Source organism: Lycium barbarum, chromosome 4 (assembly GCF_019175385.1).
Source record: "Lycium barbarum isolate Lr01 chromosome 4, ASM1917538v2, whole genome shotgun sequence".
Classification (NCBI taxonomy): domain Eukaryota; kingdom Viridiplantae; phylum Streptophyta; class Magnoliopsida; order Solanales; family Solanaceae; genus Lycium; species Lycium barbarum.
The window spans coordinates 6,211,531-6,232,635 of NC_083340.1; the positions used below are offsets into that span (position 1 = coordinate 6,211,531).

General features: G+C 36.3%; 2 protein-coding genes across 19 annotated transcripts; one reads left to right on the top strand and one right to left on the bottom strand.

Annotated features, from left to right (window-relative positions):
* The first annotated feature begins 1,565 nt into the window (after positions 1 to 1,565).
* On the top strand, positions 1,566 to 9,436 carry LOC132634999 (probable prolyl 4-hydroxylase 10). Of its 18 annotated transcripts, XR_009580384.1 has the most exons (7): positions 1,568 to 1,975; positions 2,081 to 2,168; positions 2,556 to 3,536; positions 7,977 to 8,042; positions 8,430 to 9,159; positions 9,280 to 9,289; positions 9,420 to 9,436. XR_009580384.1 is itself a non-coding variant. In XM_060351202.1 (4 exons), the coding sequence occupies exons 1-3, from the start codon at positions 1,779 to 1,781 to the stop codon at positions 2,571 to 2,573; spliced, it is 303 nt and encodes a 100-aa protein (XP_060207185.1). In that variant the 5' UTR covers positions 1,579 to 1,778; the 3' UTR covers positions 2,574 to 2,628; positions 7,756 to 7,868. The 18 variants fall into 18 exon arrangements, 1 of the variants encoding a protein (XP_060207185.1); XR_009580391.1 differs by lacking the exons at positions 7,977 to 8,042; positions 8,430 to 9,159; positions 9,280 to 9,289; positions 9,420 to 9,436 and adding exons at positions 4,061 to 4,449; positions 4,715 to 4,785; positions 7,756 to 7,868 and having other exon boundaries at positions 1,566 to 1,975; XR_009580392.1 differs by lacking the exons at positions 7,977 to 8,042; positions 8,430 to 9,159; positions 9,280 to 9,289; positions 9,420 to 9,436 and adding exons at positions 4,061 to 4,449; positions 4,715 to 4,749; positions 7,756 to 7,868 and having other exon boundaries at positions 1,567 to 1,975.
* Positions 9,437 to 16,354: 6,918 nt separating this feature from the next.
* On the bottom strand, positions 16,355 to 19,513 carry LOC132635001 (subtilisin-like protease). Its single transcript, XM_060351203.1, has one exon. It carries the CDS (start codon positions 18,976 to 18,978, stop codon positions 16,687 to 16,689), a length of 2,292 nt encoding a protein of 763 aa, XP_060207186.1. The 5' UTR covers positions 18,979 to 19,513; the 3' UTR covers positions 16,355 to 16,686.
* Positions 19,514 to 21,105: the final 1,592 nt, after the last annotated feature.

Sequence of the window (21,105 nt, forward strand, 5' to 3'; positions counted from 1 at the left end):
CGTAAGAATATCTTTCTCATATTTGAATTTAAAACAAATCAAGTGACATTGATATTGATTACAACAATGAAAAAATATTTTGGAGATAGTTACATTATCCCCTGAATGTGCATCTTTGTTAGCCTATTTATTTCAACCATGATGAATACTTCAGTTTATACAATTTTTAATTTGTTTCATTAATAATTAAGAACATAGTCGAACTAATTAGAAATCTTAACTTCAATAGTGAAGGGAGATAAAGATGAAGATCATACCATATAAACAATTGTCTAAACTTGTCTGCTACATTATATAACCAGCCTTTTTTTGGGTCTTAACATAATCGGCCTTGGTTATTAGTTACATCCAATATTAGATGCAAAAGCACCAAGAGTTCTTATAGTCAATCATTAATGTATAATATTTCACTATACAGATTATAAAACTTTAGTCTGATGTAGAATTCAAAAAAGCACATAATATTTCTGTAGAAATTAACGGGTATATATATATATATATATATATTTAAAAGGAACGTAAACCCATCAGAATGAATATTTATTTGCAAAATTCTTGCAATTCTTGGCTGATAGGGTCAAGATGATGTAAATTAAAGTTTTGTTTAGTATAAGGTTATCAACCAGAAGCGAAAGAGTACTTGCTTGAAATCTTCCCAGAACTTGAGAAACTTTGGAGAGATGTTTATATTTAAAAACCTAAAATTTATAAAAGAAAAAGTTCCACTTAAGGGTAATCTTGGGATATTAGAGAAAGTAAATTACATAAATTAGTTTGGTTACAAAATATACAAAACAAGGGAGGTAAGTGTAATATGTCAAACCATGGGGGAGGTGAGTGTTATAGAGTTAAAAGCGAGTGGAGGTCTCTAAAATTATCCCTAATTTAAAAGAAAGGAAAATATAACCTCATTCACAACAAAATTCTACTTATAATATCGTTCATTATATGTCAAATTTATTAATGATTCATTTTTTCTAATACTAAGAGGTGTAGTTTTAAAAATTAGAATAATAATATGATTATGCTAAATGAATAAATTAAACAAAGAAAAAAATACGAGCAATTACATGGAATCACAAGAAGCAAAAGTTGGGAATGAGAAAAAAAAAAAGGAAATGAAAGATAAATAGTAGAAAAAAAAAGTATTTTAAAAATAAAAATAATTAAAAAGTTAAAAAAAAGAAGAAGTTAAAATAATATAAATAAAAATAAATTTAAAAAGAAAAGAAATTGAAATAGAAACAAAAAAGAAAATATTCATGTTATTACAGGGTGTAATTACAACAATTTTCACCTAATCAAGTAATTACTTGGCCAAACAAATAAATTAAACTGTGTAAACAGACCCTCTCCTAATTTGGCCAGTTCTGTCCGTTGGCTTCCTTTTTATTATTAATATAAAGGAAAAGGGCCTGATTTACCCTCTACTTGAAAAAAGGTACATATTTACTCCTGTTATACTATCAGTCCATTTATATTCTTATCATTACAATAATTAAAATATTTAACCTTATTTTTAATTCCTGTCCACCGTGATCAATGACTTTTTAAATAAATGTCGCGATGAAAATTCTATGCGACATAAGAGCCATGTCACCGTAAACTGACCCATTTCTCCACTAAATATAAAAGTCCCCACCGTTTTCTTCACCTAAAAAAACACCCACGAGCTGTGATCCCAAGTCCCATGGGCTGAATCAAAGTCTATTCAGATCTTCAAAAAATTCAAGATTTGCAAATTCAGTTCTTGATTGTTACTACAGATTTGAGGAGCAATGGCAGTTAAAGGGAGACATTCCCGAGTTGGGCCTCGAAAATCCTCAAATTCTACACTAATCTTTGGTGGATTTATTTTGTTGTCATTTGTGGGTCTCATTTTTCTTGCTTTCCGAATTATCTCCATTCCTAGTAGTTCAAAGGGTTCTCAGAAAGCACATGATCTTAGCTCTATAGCATACAACACTGTTCAAAGGTACCATTCAACTGAGTTGAATTTTGCTGATTGTTTTTTGTTTTTTCTTATGGCAATTGGTGTGGGGATCTGATAGCTAATTTTTTTGTTTTGTTTTGGGTGCAGACAAGATGATGATGACGATGGAAAAAAAGATCAGTGGGTTGAAGTGATTTCTTTAGAACCAAGAGCCTATGTTTACCATAACTTCTTGGTATCTCTCTTAAAGATTTCATTATTTGTTTTTTAAGCAGGCATTTTAATAAGAAGAAGAAGGCATTTTAATGGTGAAGAAGAAGGGCATCATTTAGTCTTTTTAATTTTAAGACTCATTTAATTGGGATTGCTGACATGGCCTCTTATGTGCCAATGTAACGGGACATAGTGGGCAGGCCTGGCCCACGACATTGGCCACAGTGGACAAAGGTTAAATATAAGGGTAAATATTATAACTATTCTAACGGTACGGGTATAAGTGGACTGATAGTATAACGAGGGTAACTATGAACCATTTCTCAAAGTAGAGGGGCAAATCAGGCCCTTTTCCCTTAATATAATTAATAATTAATTCCGTTCTTTCTTACTGTTATTGTTTTTTCAGCATTTCCATTCCAATTAATTCTCATGCACTATTGGACATCGGCACACAAGTGTTTCCCTTGAGGCGATCTCAGGTAAGTCCTTAATTTTTCTTCTTTCTTTTTACCTAATATACCACCAGGCCTAATTCCTAACAAGCATGTATAAAACAACTTGAAATGTACCAAATATTTTATGATCTGTGTCACAGAGTTCTGATATTACGAATGATGATGCTAGTAGCACAAGTAATGATGAAACATAAAAGCAAGAAAAAAGTGGAGCAGGAGTGCACACACTTCCTTGTACAACAACCGCAACATACCCAATGAAATCTCAAGTGGAGGGTTTGGAGAGGGTAGAGCAGAATGAGAATCTAGGATTTTGGGACATGAGTGCACCACTAAAGTAGAAAAAAGAAAGTACTAAATGGGAATCAATCCCCTAAAACCAGTAGTGGAGCCACATGCATCCAAGGGGAGGTTTTCGCTGAAAAATTACACTGTGTACATACGTAAAAATAACTTTTTTATGTATATATACTATGTGTTGAACCCCTTGATTTCTTTGTATATTTACTTTGTTATATTTTGACACCCCTTAGTAAAAATCCTTGTTCCACCACTGTCTAAACATGGGTGCCAAGAGTTAATATTAGATCAATCCTAGGAAATATGTACATAAAATACTGAATTATTCGGAATGACTGTGGGTAGAGTGTACGGAGACTTGATCACACTTCCTTGTAGCTGTGAAAATATTTAAGCCAATCAAATGTTGTTGCATAAAACTAACTTGATGATCTTGCTCTTTGTATTGCGGATTATCAAATAAAAAGTCCACCTTGAGTTGCACATAGTCATTATCAAAACCTATTGGATTTTGTTGAAGTTGCACCCTTGTTCTTGTTGGAATTCTTACTGAAGGAGCCCTCAGAGCCACATATAAAGCTGTTGTTCCTTTTGGATGATTCAGGAAAATGTCTCAGAGATATCAGCCTCAGGTGCATAGATTCTTCAAACTGTTCTTGATTATAGTCATCAAACTGATTTATAACATCCGAAACCTTATGTAAATGAAAAATGTTAGCTTGTTGATTTACCGGAAAATTTACGTGCTATGTTTGATTTCTCACTACCAATGAAGGTAATTGAACATCAAGCCTGTAAAACTCGCCTGAGTGTTGGATTGTTGAATGGTTGACTTCTGCCTGTTTGATTGTCACAATTATTGCTAAACATCTTTTTTTCTTATGAGTCGATTGCTTATATTTCGTGACCTCGCGTCTACACCTAAGCATGTCTACTGGACTATCTCTCTTCAAGTGGCTTAGTTGTTGATTAGCTTCATCACAAAGAGATATTTGAATTTCATTTCTATGTACAGTTGATATTGTAGACTATTTCATTTTACTATTGTATTTTTAATGGTCTCGAAGCTTCTATTTTGCTTATAAGTCATCATTTAGTGCTAGGTGTATAGTCAGAGACGTACTGAAGTAGAATTTTTTTAATTTTTGTGTTCTAGAGGTAAATGGTTTGATAGATAAACAAATTCCTGAACTCTGGTGGTTGAATGAGGGATTTTAGTTTTGCAAAATTTTGATTGAGTTCACCATGGTTTCTGCAAAGAGAGGTAAGGATCTCTATCTCTCTATCATCTCTCTGTCTGTCGTTGGTTGGTTTGGGAAAATCCAGATTTTGTGACTGGGTTAAGATAAAAAGTCTTTGCTTTGTTGTTTAATTGCAGTATGAGACTCATGGAGAATTAGCAATAGGCTGGTCTGGCTTTGAAGAGCGGCAAAAACACTATCTGTATAAAACTATTGTCAAAACCCTCAGAACGTGTAAATGGGATTAGTGAACTTATCACCGCGATTCTGTTTATTTGATATGCATACAGCGATGATGTTCAATGTATCCCTGATTGTCTATTGTATTTCATCATGCTTTTATTTTAGGCAAACAAGTGCTTTATTTCGTTAATATAGTATAAAGTAGCTGATCCTTAGCTAAATACTATGCATTGCTTAAGCTGGTCGAACATAGGGTCTGCTTTGACTGCTAGATTAAGATACAGCCTAGAGGATGCACTCTCTTATGGAGCGCTCACATTTATGTATAAATCACATATTTTTCGTTCTCACGCTGGTCAGTGTTGATCTTGACTAATCTCTGATAGCTGAAAGAGGTCTTCTATCAAACGGACGGCTAACGGTATCATTTGTCTGGTTCCTTCCAGCTATTCTTCATGTATGTGGTTGATTTCTTACTGGAAATTAGAGAATGAAAAAAGAATATGGCGTAAAAGGATTTCTTATTATGATGTTAATGTTGGTTAACAATATGAGTCAGAAGAATGCTGGTGCTGGTACTTTTCTTTCACTTGCTTTTATCTGTGAAAGACCTTTTTTTTACTGATTGTATAGAGAGTTTTTAATGAAAATTATAGGGAAAAATGATCATTTGTTGTTGGTCATGGGCTTTCAACTGTTAGAGAGGGAGCTATTTTGTCTGTGGTGTAACTTACATCTACTTTTGGTTTTCATGGCAAGAGGCGAATTTGTCATTATCGGCAGCAATTGCCCTCATAGAGTACTATGTTATACTATATCATGTTGGCAAAAGTGTTAGTCCACCAATACAACAGAAGTGAGTCTATATTCTTGTAGACATGCTTTTAGATATCTAACTTCTGTTTTATGCTTTCAATGACTACCCTTTATATTTATTAGTTTGACATTGGCCGAAGATGCCTGGTTGCAGTTTCTGCATTGTTCTGTCTTTCTGATCATTGCAGGGAACGCATCACCATTACTTTGAATCATCTCTGTATACGATCATGCACCACCCACAACATTCTTTTAACCAAGGCCCTTTTCCATATACGGGTGGTTAGCTTGAAGGATTTGTTGTTCTATCTGATAATTAGCAACCCAAGTAATTGGTTTGTTGTGGTACCATAGAATTTTCATTTATTTATTTATTTATTAAGGTATGGTAAATTTTATTAATGAAGTACCAAGCTGGTACAGGAATTACAACATAAAGAAGAACTCAGACCAATCAACCATTACATTCTTCTCCCTAACTACTCTAGGGAATCAAGATATTGATCCATATCCTCTAACAAGCCCTCCTACACCAATAGTACAGATACTGGATACACTTGTTTTTTTACCACTGCAATGTGACTCTTTTTGCCTTCAAAGCATCTCTTATTTCTCTTCAACCATAGAGTCCATAAAATACAGAGTGGGATTGTTTTCCAAATCTGCTTCAGCCTTTTCGTTGTCTTCTGATTCTGCCAGCATACCAACAGGTTCTTAACATTATGCGGCATCACCCTACAGCCAGGTTCCACATATAAAAAATAGATTCCAGCACTGCCTTGAAAACTTACAATGGATAAGAAGATGATTCACAGTCTCCTGAGCTTCCTCACATAAAAAACATCTATTACCCAATGCAAAACCTCTCTTTTGTAAGTTGTCTTGGGTTAAACAGGCCTCCAAAGAAGCAATCCATCCAAAGCATGCAACCTTGGTTGGAGCCTCTGTCTTCCAAAGCATTTTCCATGGCCACATTACATCTCATTGCCCCTCTTGCTTCTGCAAGTTTTTATAACTACTTTTAACAGAAAATTTCTTGTCCTTGCTAGCAGTCCAAATCAGAGTATCTGCTCTATTGTCCACCAAAACAGTAGTATTTAACTGCTGTTACAATTGACAGGACTCCTCCATCTGCCAGTCATTTAATCCTCTCCTAGAATTGATCTACCATCCTGAATTTGAGTAGAATTTATCCAGAAATCCTTCCTTGTTTGTTGAGCAGCTATACATTACTGGAAATTTTGTTTTAAAGCATTCATTTCCTGCCCAGACATCTGTCCAGAATTTAACCTTGCAACCATTTCCCACCTCTATTCTTATACAATTCTGGAATTCTGTCCATAATATACTTATATTCCTCCAAACTTCCCTCTATCCGAAACTGGGACTGGACCAGGCTCCAGATATCGTGTTTGTCATATTTGGCATCATGGTACCATAGAATTTTCATACTATGAAAACTTTCAGACAGTGGATCTCCACCGTGCATATCAATCATCATCATAGTTTGAATTTGGCAGTTGTTGTTAATAAACTTTTCTGAAAAAAACACGTCCCTTGATATCGACGAGTAAGAAAGAACACATCTGTTCATATTCAAGCGTGGGGTGCGGGGATTTTTTTTAATTATAAGTAATTAGATTTTAAATAGGGGTATTTAAGTAATTTAACTTTTAAATTTAGGAGTTCCTGCTTTTAATAGAATATAGATTAGTAATCTCTCACATTGCAAAATCTTTTTGAAAAATCTTGCTATGTTAGGGAATTAAGTGCAATATCGCTAATAGTTGTAATTAGGCTACCCTAGTAGTCAGCCCGTGTTAAAGTTCCATGACAAAAGTACCTTTAAGAGCCCGTTGTGTTAGCGGATTATAAATAGCTGATAAAATTTAAGTACTGAAAAGTATTTTAATTCTAAGTGTTGAAACTGATTTTGTGAATAAACAGTTGCATATTTGGATGGAAGTACTGAAAGTCTGAAACTGATAACAAGCTGTTGATTTATTTGGTAGAAAAATACTGATAAGTGCTTCTTTTGTTAAAATGACTAAAATTCCCTTACAGATATTACAAATAACTTCTTTCTCCATCAGTCCATCCCAATTTAAGTGTCTTAGTTTGCCTAGGCACGAAGTTTAAGAAATAAAGAGACTTTTGAATTTTGTGGTTCTAAATTAAATATGTGTATACAACACAACAACAACAACAACAACAACAACAACAACATAACCAGTGAAATCCCACAATGTGGGGGTCTGGGGAGGGTAAAATTTACGCAGACCTTACCCCTACCTTGGAAATTAGGGAAATTAAAGACGTGTGTAATGTGCTGAAATGCCCTTTGCTTATATTTCTTGGCCGTGTGTCTGCGCCTGAGCATGTCTACTGAAATATCTCTCTTCAAGTGGCTTAGTTGTTGATTAGCTTCAACACAAAGAGATACTTGAATTTCATTTCTATGTACGGTTGATATTGTAGACTTTTTCATTTTAACTTTTGATTTTTAATTGTCTCGAAGCTTCTATTTTGCCTATAAGTCATCATGTAGTGCAAGGGGTATAGTTAGAGACGTACTGAAGTAGATTTTTTTATTTTACTTTTTGTGTTCTAGATGTAAAATGGTTTCATAGACAGAAGGCAAATTCCTGAACTCTAATGGTTGAACGGGGGATTTTAATTTTGCAAAATATTGATTAAGGTCACCATGGTTGCTACTAAAAGATGGCAAGAATCTCTTTCTATCTCTCTGTCTGTCTTTGGTTGATTTGGGATAATCCGACTTTCGTGATTGGGTTAAGCTAAGAAGTCTTTGCTTTCTTGTCTTAATTGCAGTAGAAGACTCATGGGGCATTAGCAATAGGTTGGGCTGGCTTTGAAGAGAGGCAAATACACTATCTGGTATAAAACTATTCTCACAACCCTTAGAAAGTGTAAATGGGCTTAGTGAACTTGTCACTTCGGTTCTTTTTATTTGATGTGCATATATTGATGATGTCCAATGTATGCATGATTGTCTAATTGTATTTCATCATGCTTTGAGTTTAGGCAAACACATGCTTTATTTCGTTGAGATAGTATAAAGTGACTGATCTTTAGCTAAATACTATGCATTGTTGAAGCTGGTTTTACATAGGGTCTGCTTTGACTTCTAGATTAAGATATGGCGTAGAGGAATGCACATTTTAGCTGAGCGCTCACATTTATTTATATGTCGCACATTTTTCATTTTTTCCCTGGTCAGTGTTGAACTTGTTTCAACTAAGATACAGTACCTGAATGCTTTAGGAGAGAACCAACCTCTGAGGCCATGGTCTGACTGGTTTGTCATGAGATCCGAAGAGGTCGTCTACCAGACGGAAGATTAATGGTATCATTTGTCTGATTCCTTCCAGTGTATTCTTCATGTATGTGTTTGATTTTCTTATTGGAACTTAAAGAATGTAAAAATATATTGATGAAAAAGGATGTCTCATTATGGTATTAATGTTGATTAACAAGTTGGGTCAGAAGAATGCTGGTGCTGGTACTTTTCTTTCACTTGCTTTTATCTGTGGAAGTCCTTTCATTTACTGTTTCATATAGAGAACTTTTCTAATGAAAATTATTGGGAAAATGACCTTTTGTTGTTGGTCAAGGATTTCAACTGTTAGAAAGGGAGTTATTTTTTTTGTGGTGCAACCTAGATTCAACCTTTTGTTTGCATGTTAAGAGGCAATTTTGTCGTTATTGGCAGCAAGTGCTCTCCACTCAGGTAATCGGAATGTAATCAATTTAATATGTGTTTGAAATTACTTTGTCATATATCTAATCAGAAATTAACAAAAAATGAATAAACGGAAAAAATATGATAAAACCGATAAAACCTAAACAATAAAAGAACATTTAACTGATTTGATTTGGTGTCAATATTTAAAAAGTGGACTTAATCGGTTTGATTTCTTGTATAGAAAACAGACCCAGATCCATGAACATTCCTAATTTGGCCAGTTCTGCCCAGAAGCCCTTCTTCTTTCAGGTATAAATCCAACTTTCCATTCGTTTCCTTTTTTATTGTTCTGTTCTTTCTCACCGCTATTGTTTTTCAGCATTTCCATTCCGATTCTCGTTTATTATTGGACACAGCATTTCCTTTCAGGTGATCTCGGGTAAGTCCTTTAATTTTTCCTTTCGCCTTAGAGCCCTTTTATGTTGCTTATGCTACTTTTCCAGCATCGATTGATACTTCCAAGCGGTTAAGTCTTCTTAATTAATTAACTCTATATTACTGCTTGCTAGGTCTAGTGTTCTTTCTCACGAAGAGATACTTGAATTTCATTTCTATGTACGGTTGATATTGTAGACTATTTCATTTTACTTTTGATTTTTTAATGGTCTCGATGCTTCTATTTTGCTTATAAGTCATCATGTAGTGCTAGGTGTATAGTTGGAGACGTTCTGAAGTAGATTTTTTTTTTCTTTCTGTGTTCTAGATGCAAATGGTTTCATAGACAGGAGGCCAATTCCTGAACTCTGGTGGTTGAACGGGGAATTTTAATTATGCAAAATTTTGATTAAGTTCACTATGGTTGCTACAAAAAGCGGCAAGAATCTCTTTCTAAGGAACAATATTACCGGTTCGGTAATGTCTCAGTGATATCAACCTCAGGCGCATAGATTCTTCAAACCGGTAAAAAGGAAATATTACCGGTTCGGTATACTCCAAGAGTCGCTTCTTAACATCCCGAATAACTGCCAGCATAAAAGAGTCGTCCTTCCGTTAACCTACCTTCTCAACAGAGTAAGAATGCAAATTACCAGCCGGTAGTCCCTTCACTTTCTCTCCCCTCTCCTTTTTCTTTTCCCTTTTCAATTTGAGAGTTCCATTTAATTGCCTTTTATGTTTGCATATCTTATTCGTTGGATTTTGGGTATAACGTCAGCTTGCTTTGTAAGAATTTGCTTTGGGGGCTTTCTTTATTTGCAATTCACTGTTTTCCTGGTGGTCAGTGTTGTTGGTAATTGTATTGCTTGCAACTTCATTGTTCAAGTTCATCTGATTGTAACCGAATCACTGATTGGCTAATGCTCGTGTTGAATTCCTCCTTCCAGGTTTTAACAATCGCTCTATCGAGTTTTGGTTCTCTCCTTCAACAATTATACGCAAAGCTAATCTCACCAATTGTGCTTTCTTCTTCAACTGTTCTTTTTAAATTAGTATAGTTATTTTAGTGAAATACTTCACTCATTTGTTATTATCGCATTGAATAATTCGCTATTCCCTTTTGTGTTCTAATTATTTGTAGATTTGTAGTAGAGATGCCGGAGTGCAGAATGAGGGCCTACAGAGATCACTCTTGAAACTTCTAATGGTTCATTTATACTTGAGGTTCTATATTCTTCTACTTTTTTTTGTTTTTGTTATTGTGTATTCGGGGTTTTAGGGTAATGAGGGAAACATTGAAATTCCTACTTTAATAGTAGATGAACTATAAGCATGTGCCAACAACTTGCTGTGATTTCATAAATCTTGCTTGGAGAGGCCCTACAGATATAAGTTCGAGGGCATAACAAGGGCCTACAAACTCCATTGGCTCATTTACATTTGAGAGGTATTTATTCTTCTGTTTTAGTTATTTTTCAGTTTGGTTTTCTGTGTAACGAGGAAAAAATGAAATTCGACCTTTTAGAGTAGATGTTTAAAAAGTATGTAGCAACAATTTGTTGTGATTCTATAGAGCTTGCTCCAATAGGGTATTAGGATAATGTCAAATTTCACATAGTCATCAAGTTTTTTTTTTTTTCTTATCCTTTTTGGTTGTTAATTTTAGATGACTTCGGATTCTATTGTATATACTCTGTCATTTTACTTTTGATGTTTTAATGGTATCAAAGCTTCTATTTTGCTTATTAGTCATCATGTAGTGCTAGGTGTATAGTTTGGAGGGAGACATACTGAAGTAGGTTTTTTTTTTTTTTTGTGTGTGTGTGTGTGTGTGTTTTCTAGAGGTAAATGGTTTCATAGACGTACTAAGAATCTCTTGCTATCTCTCTATCTCTGCCTCTGTCTGTCTGTAGTTCAATTGAGAAAATCCGGCTTCGGTGATTGGGTTAAGCTAATAAAAATTTGCTTTTCTTGTCTTAATTGCAGCAGAAGACTCATGAGGCATTAGCAATAGCTGGTTCTGACTATGAAGAGCAGCAAATGCAGTATTTGGTAAAAAACTGTTCTCGAAACCCTTAGAAAGTCTAGTTGGGCTTAGTGAACTTATCATTCCTAGTCTGTTTATCTGATGCGCATACAGTGATGTTCAATGTATACCTGAACTAATTGTATTTCATCATGCTTTGATTTAGGCAAACATGCCCTTTATTTTGTTAAGATGGTATAAAGTAGCTGATCTTTAGCTAAATACTATGCATTGTTGAAGCTGGTTGAATTTTGACTGCTAGATTAAGATACAGCCTAAAGGAATTGTACTTCTCTACAAGCGCTCACATTTATGTATAGATCGCATATTGTTCATTTTTGCGTTTGGCAGTGTTGAACTTGCTTCAACTAAGATACAATAGCTGAGGAGGTCTTCTACTAGACGTACGGTTAACGGTATCATTTGTCTGGTTCCTTCCAGCGTATTCTTCATGTATGTCAGTATGTGTTTGATTTTCTTAATTAGAGGAAGAATAAAGAATATGCGAAAAAGGATTTCTTATTATGATATTAATGTTGGATCCAAATATCAATAATTCTTTGACATTACCAGTTTCAAAAAAGAAAAAATTATGATAATAATGTCAATGGCACTTCTCTATGGTGTCAAATGGTGTATTTCTAATGGCTATGACTTAATACTAGCAGAAAGTGACTCAAAACTCCTTGTAGATTGTGTTAATGGTCAAAATTCTACTCCATGGAGAATTCAGCAAGAAGTGGATGAGCTGAAAGACCACAAGGAGGCTACTGGGTTCATACTGCAACACTGCTACAGGGAAGCTAATAGAGTAGCTGACAAACTGGCATCTTTATGCTACACTGATCCTCAGAACAAAGTGTACAAAGTTTTTGCTGACCTACCTTCAGAAGTTAAGGGACTCATGACCATGGATGGATGGAATATGACAGCCTTCAGAATAATCAGAAAGAAGAAGAAGAAGGAGATAACATGGGATCCACCTTGAGTGGAAGCTTGCTGTGCATTTGTAGAGATAGGATTACTCCTGTAAGTCTTGGATACTTTGGATATCATATGTATATGACCGAGGATTCAAGTCATTTTTTTTGCCTTTACCTCATCTCAAATGGGATGATAGAATCCTCAAAGCTAAGTAGGGAGAAAGTAAATCACTTTTTGTAAACTCCCTCAAATCATGGTGTAATTTTGCTGGAAGATGAATAAAATACAGGAATTTAAAAGCAATAAAAAAAAAAAAAAAGAGTCAGAAGAATGCTGGTGCTGGTACTTTTCTTTCACTTGCTTTTATCTGTCAGAGAGTTTTTAATGAAATCATAGGGAAAAATGATCATTTGTTGTTGGTCATGGGCTTTCAACTGTCAGAGGGAGTTATTTTGTCTCTGGTGCAACATACATCTGCTTTTGGTTTTCATGTCAAGAGTCGAATTTGTCATTATTGCTGTCATATAGAGTACTATGTTATACTGTGTCATCTTGGCAAAGGTTTTAGTCCACCACTACAACGGGAGCGAGTCTATCTTCCTGTAGACATGCAGATATTCAAATTCTGTTTTATGCTTCCAATGCATCCTTCCTGTGCCTGGTGCTTACCTTACAGAGTAATTGGCCTCTGTGTTTTTATCCATTGAATACATTACTAGGAACCAGTGCTGCTTCCGGTGTAAATCACACTGATGAAAAATTGAAAAAAAACACATAACTCATATCTTGTATTAGTAGCTTTATTACAACTACCATTTATATTTATTAGTTTGACATTGGCGGAAGATGCCTCGTTGCAGTTTCTGCATTGTTTTGTTTTTCTTATCATTGCAGTGAATACATCACCATTACTTTGAATCATCTCCGAATACATTCATGCACCACCAGCGACATTCTTTTAACCAAGGTCCTTTTCCATATAGAAGGACCTGTTAGTCTATCCACTAATTGATGAGATATTCTGAACCACCCCTCAAACAGTCAGGTGTGTGATGATATTGTTTTACATTTATCTTCCTAGCATGTTTCTGCAATGGAGACCCGTTCATGGTGAAGGATGTGCTAGTAATTCTTTTTCTAGGTGACCTGTAGTTTGTGAATCTCTCTGCAGCCATCTCCATGTTTTGGTTAATTCTGGATTTGATTACCTGAATTCATAGTGCTTGCTGGAAAATGCAATGCAGTTTCATCTTTTAGATGTGTTTGGTCCTCAGCGCTGGATGCCAGTTACTTACTGTTTGCTTTCGCCTAAGATACTTTTGAAATATAATACATTTTTTCCCTTTTCATCATGTCTAGGTCAACATTTTAACTACTTCAACTACCTTTCTTATACTTTATGACAAACCGCGCACCCCTAAAAGAGGCATAGAGGAGGGGCGGGAAGAAAATTCTCAGGTGATACAGGTTGAGCTCTTATTAACTAGCCGTTGATTTCTTAACAGATATTTGCACACGTAATCATTGTTCACGTGCCTATCTTTCATCCTTACCGTCCTTTTCATTCTAATTTATATTCTGAAGTTTGGTTGCCTTTGATGGATGAACTCCAACACCTCACTGTTACATTTGGGCCGCCTTTTCCTGAGCTTGAGACCGGGAAGTTGGATGCAGGGCTAGGAGGGAAAGAATATTATGTTGCCTCCTTAACTGGTAGGTTTTCATTATAACTTAAAGTATTTTCTGCGCATCTAAGGAATAGATAATTGTTCGTTCTCTTTTAAGATATGCTGATCTTCTTGCTCCAGAATTCACGTGTCTTCAAAGAGAAGATTTTGATAGAGATTCTAGGAAGGGCATACCTCAAATATAGCTGGAATTAAATGTTTTGTTAGATTCCACTATGTCTCCAACCATAATCTTCAGGATGATAATACACTATAGTTACTGACTAACAGTCATGTCAATTTTTTCTGTACCCATAGTATGTATGTCCCAACAACTGCAATGCATACTTTTATCATTTACCAACATGTTTGGCGGAAGATAATATTAGCAATTCTGAAGTCATACACTTGGCAGAGGCATCCTTATTTGTCTACAATATATATATATTAATTTTTTAATTTTTCGTACTTTTAGCCGATAGCTTTTTGTCTTCTGTATAAGTTATGCCCGTTAAGGACGGCTGATAATTTAATGTGACCTGGTAACCTTGGGTTCTTTGTGTCGAGTATTTCACTTCTCTCTCTCTTTTTTTTTTTTTTTTTTTTTTTTTTGTGTTGTTTTCCCGGGGTAAGTAACTGCTTCAACTTTTTTCCTCTTGCGACGTATGAAATTGGAGCTAACATGCAATGTTTGCTGTTAAATGACTATTGGGATTTAGGGAGTTGCCTTAAGAAGGTACCATACCTGTGAGAAATCGTCATTTCTTGATTCACAAAGGACAATAACAATAACTGCTGCAATGAATAGCATAAACCATAATTAAACAGCGGAGAGAGACTGGGGTAATGATTTGCATTTTCAAAACATTAAGTGCGAACCGAAAGAGTAAACCACCGTTCGGAAGTTTCTTCACCTGTGAAACAAGAAACAGCAACTTTAAGACTCATGAATCCTAACCTAATTATTCTAGAACTTCCAAAGTTTAAACTTTAAAGGCTTCTAACTTAATTTGTAACTACTGTTGCAACAGACAATCCTATATGAGCTTAAGAACTGATAGAAAACCCAAATGCTTATTGAAATTCTAAAACTCCAACTGGAGACATCATTGCAAATGTATCTCTATCTATAAACTACTTTAAAGTTCTAATCAATTTTGCTTTCTGGCTGCACCAATAACCTTTCCTGTTTGTTTTGCTATCCATGTATCAGCTTCTTTTCTGATCTGCTTCTGTTTCCTCTTGGTTGTAGCTTTCTCTCTGTATATGTTGTCTCAGCTTCTTCTTATTGATACTGTCACTCCTTGAAGCAGTAAAAAGTATATTGGGCATGGCTAAGCTGCTGGATTAGAGGGGAGGCAGTAAAAGCCAGAAGAGATGGTGGAGGATTATACAATCTTGCATCTGGTGGACTGTGGGGAGAGAGAGAAATGGCAGATGCTTTGAAGATAGATCCAATTCTATTCAGAAAGTAAAATGAAATTGTATTATATCTTTATTTTCTTGGTGTAAACAACAATGTATAGAGGAGTAGATTTATTAGGAGCTTTGTAACTTTTTGGAGGTGGCCAGCATACCCTTAATGCTGAGGAATACAACATTACCAGTTTCCAAAAAAAAAAAAAAAAAAGTATTCAGGCATGTTTGTCCTTTCATTTCTTCTGCATGTCTCCGCCTTATCTTTTCTTCCCTCTAGCTTCTTATACTTTCCTTTTCTTTATTCTTCTCTTTTATTTCCTTGCATTTGGCTCTAATTTATCAAATCTTTTGCTTCTTCATGGAACCAAAGCAAATGAACTGTTACAGTTGCCACCCATTGTTAAGTTTGCGTTTCTTCTGTTTCTCTTTTGTGAGTCTGAACGTCTTCTGCACCTGATCTTCTCGTTCTTGGGTTATTAAGGGGAAATCATATGGTTCCTGCCTCAACTAATACTCTGCTTTAAATGGGCCTTTGGGGGCAAGCAAGGCAAAGCTTTGACGCCAGTCTTCTTGCAGATAGTAATGCTACAGTATTCCAAGGTAAATTTCCTGAAGAGAACATTTGATAATGGAAAAGTTTGTTCCCTTACATGTTGATGGATCAAGGGCAATAATCTCGTTATAAACTTCCGCTGAACTTATATTAGTACTAGTACTTCATTCTTTACAGGATGAACTTACTGTTTTGTGTTGCAGAACTTTTGAAAGTGGTAGAAAGGTCCCTTCCGGAAGAGATTTAATACTAAACCTAGAGGAAGAGAAGATAAGACTTTGGATTTAAGGACTCATCAGCAAATTGTTTCCAAGTTTGGTTCCTCCAGAAGGACTAATTCAGACCAAGAGATGAGTTTTTCCTCCATTCTTTTAAATATATTTGATGTTGTTAGATCTCGAGAAGCTTCTATTAAATATATACTGATGTTACTGGAATTTAGTTTTTTTATTTTTTATTTTTTATTCAAAAGATCCACCTTGCTGGTGAGAGTTAGGCTGCTCCCAACCTGGTATATATATCAAAAACCAACAGTACACAGAGGAGGAAATAAACCTTAGCCTCCAGAATAAAATATACAGTGGTGATAATCCTATCACATTCCCTTTGACAGCACAACCCTAAGCTAAGTAAAAGGGGTTCTAACAATAACAGACAGGGACACAGGGATTCGATTTACACTGCTTGAGAAAGATTTTTAAGTAAAATCGAACAATAATCATGACAACCAATGAAATCGGTGTTAGACAACAATAAGAAAGATTAATAAAGATGGCTGCAATTTATGGCCACTGTCTCAAGTCCAAGACAACTCAAAATACAATGAAATAAATCAAGTAGTGTGTGAGGAAAGTACAAAGCCAAAGTGAACTTCTCGTTGGCAAATTATTGTTCTCGGTGTTAGAGAACAATAATTTGACAGATATCGGACTCCTCACAATATGCTTCTTGGAAATCCATGATATAGATCCCTCAACAAAACGTCCAGAAATTTCACCTTTTCGGGTGAAGGATATCATATATTTGGCTTGTTGGTTCACCTGGGTGAAGACAAGTGTGGTGGGCTTGACAACTACATCAACTCCTTGAATTTGAGTGATGTTAACGGCGTAAGTTGACCTTGCATTGCCAACATTTGTAACTGTTCTTGTGCAATTCTGAGTCTCGGGTCCAAGTATAATGGAGAAAGAAGGATAGTTCAGCTCCGCCTCAGATATACTCGATATTAACGAGCAGTTCACATTTTGATGCACAATTAGCCCAATCTCCTCTTTTGTGTAGCCAAGGCCACACAAGTATTGAGTGTAGTTTATGGGCTGGATATCATAAATCAGCCCTGGATTACTTGCTTTTGCTGGATTCACGTGACCAGCACCAATGGCAAATACATCCGCTGGAAGTTTTCTTTCATCAAGGATGGGCTGACCGTTGCGGTTGGATTGATCAGCTGTAGTCATAATTGCAGATTTGATTGCAGCTGGAGACCAATGCGGGTGTGCAGTTTTGAGCAAAGCCACAATGCCGCTTAGGTGAGGGCAAGACACTGAGGTGCCTGAGACGATGTTAAATGTCCAATTCATGTTTTCCGAGGAGAACGGCCATGCAGCAAGAATATTCACTCCAGGGCCGATAATGTCAGGCTTTAGTATGCCTGGACTTGCAAAGTTCGGACCCCTGGACGAAAAATGTGCTACAGATGGTGTATCCTTAAAGCCAATCGTTGTTCCTTTGAAATGGAGCCCCGCCCTGGCCTCAGAGGATGAGTTAATATAGGCTTTAATCTGTTGTCCTTCAGCATAACCCAAACTAGTTGCTGGAAGGACATGAGCAACTTCAAAAATGGTATCGCCAAAGACCTTTGTATTGACAAAAATCATGGCGACACCACCCGCATCCTTTACCGCTTGGCCTTGATCAGCTGCAGATTTTCTATCATTATCACAAACCACAATCTTGCCTTTAACACCAGTGACTTCCAGCGATTTTGGTTCACATAGGGCTGTCTCTTGATTGTACATGATAGGGTATACCACTGGAAATAACGTATGAGGGAAGTCTTTAGGTTGGAAAAGTGATACGCCATCGTATGCTTCCCCATTTCCTAGCACGGCTGTTGCTACTGTCTTTCTATCATGGGTACTAGCACCAACTGTGAGAGTCCAAGGTGCCTCATTAAACAATGTAGCACTGCCTGGACCACGGTTACCGGCGGAGGTGATCACCGTAATACTTTTCCGCATTGCTGCGAAAGAACCAATGGCGATACTGTCATCATAAAACTTCATAGGAGGGAAACCAAGGGAGAGAGAAAGTATGTCCACACCATCATCTATTGCAGCATCTATGGCAGCTAATATGGCATCGTCTGCACAGCCAAGTTTTGTACACACCTTGTACATGGCAATATGGGCAAGAGGGGCCACACCGGCTGCTGTGCCATTGGCATTGCCAAGCACACTTGCATCATCAACAAAGTTACCAGCAGCAGTGCTTGAAGTATGCGTGCCGTGACCTTCCTCGTCAAGTGGATCCGTAGAGCCACTCACAAAGCTCCTCGCACCAATGAGCTTCTTGTTACACGTTATGTATCCAGCAAACTCACATTTTCCTTTCCATTTTGCCGGTGGAGGTGGCATGTTGTCCTCATGGAAAGAGGGGTGTCCTGGTCTGATCCCACTGTCTATAACCCCGATAATCATACCCCTTCCGTAATTGGATTCTTCCCAAACACCAGTGTTTTGGTGCAACCCCAAGAAATCGGGAGTATGCGTGGTGTGCAAGGCCAACATCTTTTGTGGCATCGCTGAGACAAAACCCTCCTTCTTCACCATTTCTGTCACTTCATCGGGTGACAATCTGGCTGCAAAGCCACAAGCCACGTGGTGGTAGGAGTGAATAATTCGTGAAGGTTCTTCCGAGTCGAGAACAACTTCCGGTAGAAAGGAGCGGTAGTAGCTCTCGTGATTAATATTAGCTTCGGTAGCTGGAAAACTTACATGAATGATGTAAGTTTGCAAATTCTTAGGTTCCGCAATACTGAGGTGGAAACTCACCCAAAGAATAGCTGAAAATATAAAAATCGGAGCCATCGTCACTGGGGGCATTTTTATCGGTACAAATGTTTGTATAAGAATATGGGGACTGATCGAAAAGCTGCTGCTGCACGTATCGCAGTTGGAAGGGAAGAAGTGACTTTCTTCTAATCCGGAAGGGAAGAAGAGACTTTCTTCTATTCTGCCAACGAATTATTAAAATTCAGGCTTAAGAGAACACTAGGTAAGGAACAGATACAAAAGCATAATATGGTCTGTGGGGATCTTTTTTTGGAAACTGAATGGTCTGTGGGGAGCTTAAAGAAGGTAATTTTGCGATGGAGGTGGAAAGGAAGTGGAATGCATGGGTTTAAACCAGAAGCACCTACTGAAGGAAGCAACAGGCAAGACACACCAGTGCAGGAGGATGACTATGATTTCTTAAAAGAAGGCAGAAAGCAAACTGAGGAAAGATTGCAGAAGGCTCTGGCAATGTAGATGGTTCAGTGTCCTGAGGCTAGGGACCAGTATATATAGGAGGCTGCTGAATGTTGATCCCGTAAATGCATTTCATTATGTGGTGCCATAGTTCTTTATTCCCAGAAAAATAAAATGGAAATTCATAATGTGGTGCTTTTGATAAAGAGACTAGCTATATATGTTATTTAGTTTTTTCCTTCTCAGAGCTTGTCTTTTATTCTTAAAGTTAGTTTTAAATAGTCTGTTTTAGCGGTATTGTTTTTGATATGCTTTACCTGAACTGAGGGTCTATCTGAAACAACCTCTCCACCTTCACGAGGTAGGAGTAAGGCTGCGTACACTAGGTATGTTGTTGCTGTTGAGCCTCATGTTATGATAAATTATAAGACAGGTAGGTGATGATGGATTAACATATATCTGAGGTGAACTGATAGCTACATCTGAGGTGGTCCAAATCAAAACATTAACTTTTTTCCTAGTATTAGCTTACTCATATTTTGCATGCAGTTCATGCAAAATCCCAGATAGAACAAGAGGTAATAAGGTCAATTGGCCAAGTCACCCTCTTCTTTAATTTTCATGTATCTATCTATCATATGGGGGACCAAAATGATCACAAAATAAATAGTAGTAATTAAAACGAAGAAAGTGTACTAATTACCTAATCATCATTTCACCGACAAAGTCACTCAACTATTACAATTTACATATAAAGTCACTCAACCGATTCAGACAATATTTCTGGTAGATATTGTTGGCATGATTTTTTTTTTAGCCTAACTTTTAAAAAAAATAAAAAGCGATTCATTCCGATAAAATAAAAAGCGGGTCAATTTAATTGTTAATCTACTCATGCATATTTTATAAGCGACGTAAGTCTGATACTTAGAATAACACCCTGTATATGATCACGAAAAGTGAAAAAGAGATTTAAAGACCAAATTAAAGGGCAGAGTGGTTTGGGAAAAAGTTTAAGGAGATAATGGAAAGGGAAGGAGAGAAAGACAGTGCACTTACTAGTATAATTTATTCATGAATGTTTTAGTTAGTTAGTTGGTCCCCTGATTGTGTAATATAAGCGTTTCAGCTATTATATATCTAGCATGTGTTTGCAATACATCCACGATTCACATCCAGTGTTTTAAGGATTTCCCCCATTTTTGTATCATAGACCAAGGATCTATTTTCGTTCCTTGTCTACTCTTTTTTTCCAGTATTTTGATTATGATTATTTTTTAGTATTCTATTTTAGCGTCACAGCAATTAGGAATTGAGAATCTGTATCGAAATTCCTATATAACTTAAGTTTCACTGTAAAAGCTTTTTCTATTCTTTTATTAACTGATTTATGTATCGGATTCCATTCACCCCACGGTTGGGAAACACAAAGAAGGGTAAAAAGAAATAACAATACAAAAGCAACACGAAAGCAGAACTAGATTTGTTCTTGAAACATTATTTGCTTTTTCAATTGAGATGGACGATGCTTTGAATCAAAGAATGTTCGATAATATCAAGGTATATTGTCTCCTGCTTCGACTGATAAATCCAAACCAAATTATCGTATCATCAATTCAAAGGGGAGAAATGAGTTTGTGGATCCTTGGACTTCTAGGTAAATAACTTAGCTTTCAACCAAGTTCACCACTAACCCTTTTGTAGCATGAGTTTCAGAAGGTAATACTAGATATATTTTTAAGTATTATGCACATAATATAC